At 43.0% G+C, this 5,837-nt stretch overlaps 1 protein-coding gene across 1 annotated transcript in view; it reads right to left on the bottom strand.

Moving 5' to 3' along the window:
- Positions 1–489: 489 nt before the first annotated feature.
- Positions 490–5,837, bottom strand: part of PRICKLE2 (prickle planar cell polarity protein 2) — a 131,741-nt gene continuing 126,393 nt past the window's right edge. The window contains exon 8 of the mRNA XM_003785517.2: positions 490–2,884. Within this exon, the coding sequence (XP_003785565.1) occupies positions 2,010–2,884 (875 nt within the window). The 3' untranslated portion in view covers positions 490–2,009. The remainder of the gene's footprint in view (positions 2,885–5,837) is intronic.

The raw sequence follows: 5,837 nt of genomic DNA, 5'->3' as shown, positions 1-5,837 counted from the left end.
GCCAAGCAGTTTACAAACTTACTATACAAACGTAATAGAGTTAATTCTCCGGAGGCTCGGATAATTAATGAAGCATTTAGATATGAAGATAGCATGCGGAAAACAGCCACAACCAACATTTGCATTGCTTTTTTTTAAATCAGTAACAATGACAAATGTCATATTAATACCTGAAAAGCAAATTATTTTAATACATCCTGAATGGAGTGCCATTAACCATATCCTTTATAGCCTTCCTTTCCCAGACCCACTTGGGATGGTGTCTGACAGCCACTTTGTACATTCTCTCCATAAAAAATACTAGAAAATGTTAACTACTATACTGAAAAGAGACCACGCTCACCTCACCATGGCAGACGACCACTGAGACACACCGTGTACTATGTCGACAGTACATCTCACTAAAGGTGGGTCCTCCGATGGATTATTTTGACTGCCACAATCCATTAAGGGGAGGAGGAGGAGAATGGAGAAAAAGCAAGCGCTTCATTTTTAACTGAAGCAAGGGAGGAAGTTTTATTTTACTATAAACAGCACAACCGTTAAATGTCTTCATTAAGCAAACTCACTTTTGAGCTCATTTTCTGCCTGACCAACAGTCCTCCAAGTTCAACATGGAAAATGCCCCTTTTAACAAAGTCATGACACTGAAATCTCCTCAGCAGCTCATTCTTCCTGGGCAACCCAGATCCTCTGGTTATTGATCCTATTAAACTGGCTTCTTTCTACAAGCACTGGGGGCTATTTGAGGTGGTTGTCACCTCTCCTCTATTTCATTCCCAGAAGTGCTCCTTGTTCCTTCCTTCAGAGACCCCTTCGACTTCTACCCTTGTCTGCTTTCTGTTTGCAAACCGCCTTGTTCCTTCTCCACACATAACATGCAACACACCATCCCTCCCAGACCCCCTCAGAACCTCTCTGTCCCTCCATTCCAAATGTTTAAGCTCATTTGCTTTGAGGACAACCGGTTGTCAGGCTAAGGCAGCAGCTCCGTCTGCCTTGGTAAAGGAAAGCGGGTAACACAATCCAGAAAACATGAGCACCAGAACATAATGCCACATTCAAAACAACGTCATGCTGACATCACACAACGGCACCACTCACAGTCACTTTTACTTTCCCCAAGGGATAGATCAACATTAAGCAAAACTTCAACATTCCCAGCAGGGATGACATTTCTCACAGAACTTTACTGACACTGACTGGTTTCTCTAATTGGCGAAAGTTACATTTGCATTAAAAGAAAAATACTACCACTTTGTAGAGGAGAACTTCTACTAAGGGTGGGAACAGACTTTAGGATGGCTCCTTAAAGATGGAATGGAGCATAAAACGCTTTGTGTATAATAGTTATTTTTTCAGCCACAAAAAGCCAAATTGAGTATATCCCTTTGAAAAAGGTCTCACTGACACATAACAAATTTGTATAGAAAAGAAAAAAAAAGGTGGTCCAGGCCCACCTTGTAATATAATACTACTCAGAGACGATGGTGGTTGTGCATGCAAGTCCCCACTGAGTCCTACGATATAGAAATTCCTTTGATATTACAAAATACAAAAATATTTTATCAGAATTCTCATTTACATTGCATTTACAGTGGACATGTAAATAACTTAGTCTTGGGTCCTGGCTAATAAACAAATTACTTACTGAAAAAAAGGGTCCTAAAAGTATGAGAACCAGAGAGGAGGATTTAAGCGAGCAGGGAACAGTTTGCCATCTAATGAGTGGCAACTCGACACAGAACCAATGGGAAGGGGGTGACCAACCCTGGCCTCCACAGAGTCTATTGTGTTTCCAAAGTGAAATGTGCAAATTATAATTCAACATGCCAAGAACTGTGACTACCTAGTTACTCAATCTGCAACTCCGCCTCCATCAGCTGAGAGCATTTTCCCTTTCTCCCGCATGAACCACCCCCCAAAGCGCTTTAAAACTTAAAACAGTGCAAGTTCCTGAATTTACATTCTCAGCTCCCATCTCCTCCCATTCCCTGATCTCAATCATATTAAGAAATGATGCAGTTTTTGCTCTTTTGTCTTTTCCTGCTGTGCAACTGTCCTCTGCCACTTAACGTGGAAGATTTGGGGAGGCCATAAGAGCTGTACTTGTGCAGCAGCTCGTCGCTTGTCACATAGCGCAGGCGGGCCGGCTGGGGGATGGGTTCTCCCAGGAAGTAGCCCTCATTGTCAGACTCCGAAGAGGAGGAGCACGTGGAACACCAATCATACTCAGTGAAGTAGGGTCCCCAGCGATCTCCAAAGGCATTCTGCAAGGCCAGGTCCGACACAGTCCTCGGGCACTGGCCGTACAAGTCCCTTCGGGACCCCTGCCCCAGGCTCTCCTGGAAGCTCCGCTGGCGCATGAACTGGTCATAGTCCTCCCTGGCTCGCAGAGGGGGCCTCTCTTTTAACCGAGAGATGGCCTCGCGTTCGCTGGCCAGGTGGAGGGCGTTGTCGGAGCGAGAGCGCCGGGAGCGCCGGGAGCGGTGAGGTCGGAAGCGGCGGTTGTCATCTCGCGAAGTGGCTCTTCTCCGGGTGCGCTCGCTCAAGGGCTGGACCCTCACACCCTCCTGCCCCGGCAGTTTGCTGCTTGCTATTCCCCCATCAAAATCAAAGCTCTGATGCATCCTTCCGTGGGACTTCAGGTCTCTGTAGCTAAGGGGGCTGCTGAGCTGGTGGAGGTTTCCTTCCATCTCCTGGTACTGCTGGGCAGAGAGCAGGCTGCGGACGGACTCTGCGCTCCGGAACTGCATGGACGAGTTAAGAGTGCCCATGTTGCTCAGCTTCTCAGAGACGTTCATTCCAGAGTCTTTGCTGAGGTCAGGCATGGAGAAGCGGGAGAGGTGCTCCTGGCGTTTGGCACCACCATCAGCGGAGAGGCCTGGCAGGGAGGAAGCAGAGGGCCACAGAGGTTAACGCAAACGTGCAGCAATGGGGGTCACGATCACTCTTAGCCATCTGTCAGAGCGGCGTTTTTCAACCTCTTTTTATCTCACGGCACACTTGAACCTATAGTTAAACTACCGCTGCACACTTAAATTACATTGATCAAACATCCCCATGCCATGCCCATTCATTGGGAACATCTCCCCCATTCCCTTTCCCCCCAGCTTGAGCTGAAATGAGTTTTTCTCTTATGTGGATTGAATTAGATCGTCTACTGGCATCATATTAGTATTCAGTACGCTGGATAATTCCTCTTCCATTCCTGTGATACTTCACTAAGAAGAATGTGTTCCAACTCTATACAGGTTAGAACACAAGATATAACAAATTAAAATATTTTGACCTGATTGTTTGTGCCCTCACATTAAACTGAATTTTTAAAAAAAGTAAAGATGATCAGGGATTGAGGGAGTAGAGAATGTGGAGTGATTGCTAATGAGTATGAGGTTCCATTTCGGGGTGATAAAAATTACGCACAGTGTAATACATAGTGGTGATGTTTGTGAATATAATAAAAAACACTGAATTATTAAAAAATTATGTTGATCAAAAAAAAGTAAAAAAAAGAATATACTTACTGTGCTTTGGACTTCTTTTGGAAATAATTTAATTAATGATCTTTACAATTTTTTGAGGCATACCTAAGATCCGCTTGCAGCACACCAGTTGAAAATCACTGTTCTAGAGTTATCACGTATGGTTGTGCAGTTTTTTGTTTTTGTTTTTTTGCAGGTTTTGGCCAGGGCTGGCTTTGAACCTGCCACCTCCAGTATATGGAGCTGGTGCCCTACTCTTTTGAGCCACAGGCACCACCCCGGTTGTGCAGTTTTGCATTGCACTAGGGCTCTCTGAGATGGCACATACGTGAAAGGGCCTCTTCTCACTTCAAACTAGGGCAGTGTCCACCTACAGAAGGTACTGGCTTCAAACACATCTGCAGTGATGCATTTTACTAATTACTCATGCTTTCAGAGACTCACCAAAGTTCCTAAGAGCCCTCTGTGTAATTTATGCATGATGCTTCCTCTGTTTAGCATTTCATTTTACAGAGTACTTCAATTACTTCTCTGACTCTAATGATGCACTATAAGCTCTGTAGGACAGATGTTTTAGATGAGGAATCTTTAAGCTACAGAGGCTGAGCCATGTCCATGCTGTTCTTGGCAACACTGACCACTCATTCCACAATACTAGACCACCAGCTCACTTCTCCTCTAGCCTACAGCAGTTTCCTGCTCTGCCTGCTGTCCCCAAGTGGCAGGGAGCCCTCTATCTTAAATGTCTTGAATTGAGACTAAGTGACTCCCTCAGTGCAGTTTAAAAAATATTTACTTTCGCAGTCTGTTTAGTGAATTCTCCAGAGTTATAAATAGGTTGCTACCAGCCAGAGGATGTGAATGAAATCTTGGGACATCCCTCCATCCTCTAGGGAAGCACTTTTAAAAATAAAACAGTGACGCTAATGTTCTCTAACAGTGGATGCTCCTAGCAATTGGACCTCTGTTTCCTAGGTGCTGTCAAATGAGCTCCTGGCATCCCCGGGATGAAAACTATTTTGAAGGTAGTGGGAAATAGTGACCTCAGTAACTTTCATTCTGTTCATCTTAAAGCAGCAGTCTTTAAGGAAATACTCAAGAATGGGCCAGGTGGCAAAGTCTCAGCATTTTTCTCTCATTATATATTGAAAGAACCTCTCTGTCCTTCAATTTAGCCATTTCTGGTCATGGATAACACACCTTTGGATTGCAATGGATCATTATCACCCCTGCTACTGATTATTCTTGCCACCTATGGAGGCCTATGACTTCCTCTTCCCTGACAAAACCAAAGCAATGTTACGAGTACTTTGGAAAATGATTTGGTGATATCTACTCAAGCTAAATATGCATGCATATCCATATATGAATTATGAATAAAGCCACTTTGAATATCCTTGTCCATTTCTTGTGAACTTGTATGCTCATTTCTGTTGGGTATATACCCCAAAGTGGAGATTCTAGGTCTTGGTTATATACCCAACAGAAGTTACTGCAAAGGTCTAAAAAAGGTTTTATATCCCAGAACTGGAAACTTTTCAAGTGTCAGTTAGCAGAAAAATGAATAAACTGTGGTATTTACTACTGTGTACCATTAAAATAAACTAAGGCTTTTGGAAAAATGACTAATTCCATGATTAATAAAAGATGAACCCAGAACATCTTATTATGTGAGAGAGAATGAAAGGATTAATAATAAAATATGATGAGGGTTTGCCAAAAGAACACAGGGCACAACTTGAAGGGGCTTCCACTGGCCAAACCTAAACAATTTGAGCATTAAAATATTTAAGGGCAGTTCCATCGAAATAAATAGGAATTCACAAGTCCATACTGATAACTGGTAAAAATACTGATAAACAAATGAATGGGTGAATAGAGAGGGCTTCTATATACAGAGTAAGTGCATGAGGACAGAAGGAGGATCAGATTCAGAAAATCATTTTGTAACCACGGGAGACAAAGAGTGCATTGTGTGATAATCAAAATGTATGCTAAATTTAGAAGTTGAAAGTAGAGCACAGGTTTTAAAGTGTTTCCCTACAAATTGCTTATTAGTTGTAAAGAAAGCATTAGTAATTAAATAATAGTAAAATCAGACAATGCCTTGACATGGAATTGAAACTTAATATCACCGATGAGGTGCAATTGGACATCGTGCACCTTCAGATAGGATGTCCTAAGAAGGGCAACACTGTCCCTTCTGTAGTATTCCAGCTGAGAATGTGTGTTTTAAATGTATGCAGGAGGAAATATTAGACAAATCCCAAGAGGAGAAATATTCCATTAAGAAAAAAAAGAGATGGCTCAGTGCCTGTGGCTCAAGTGGCTAAGGCTCCAGCCACATACACC

Source organism: Otolemur garnettii, unplaced genomic scaffold (genome assembly GCF_000181295.1).
Source record: "Otolemur garnettii isolate 467f Iridium unplaced genomic scaffold, OtoGar3 scaffold00015, whole genome shotgun sequence".
In the NCBI taxonomy this organism is placed as follows: domain Eukaryota; kingdom Metazoa; phylum Chordata; class Mammalia; order Primates; family Galagidae; genus Otolemur; species Otolemur garnettii.
The sequence above is the reverse complement of the archived record's forward strand: the minus strand, read 5'-3'. Positions and strand labels throughout refer to the sequence as shown.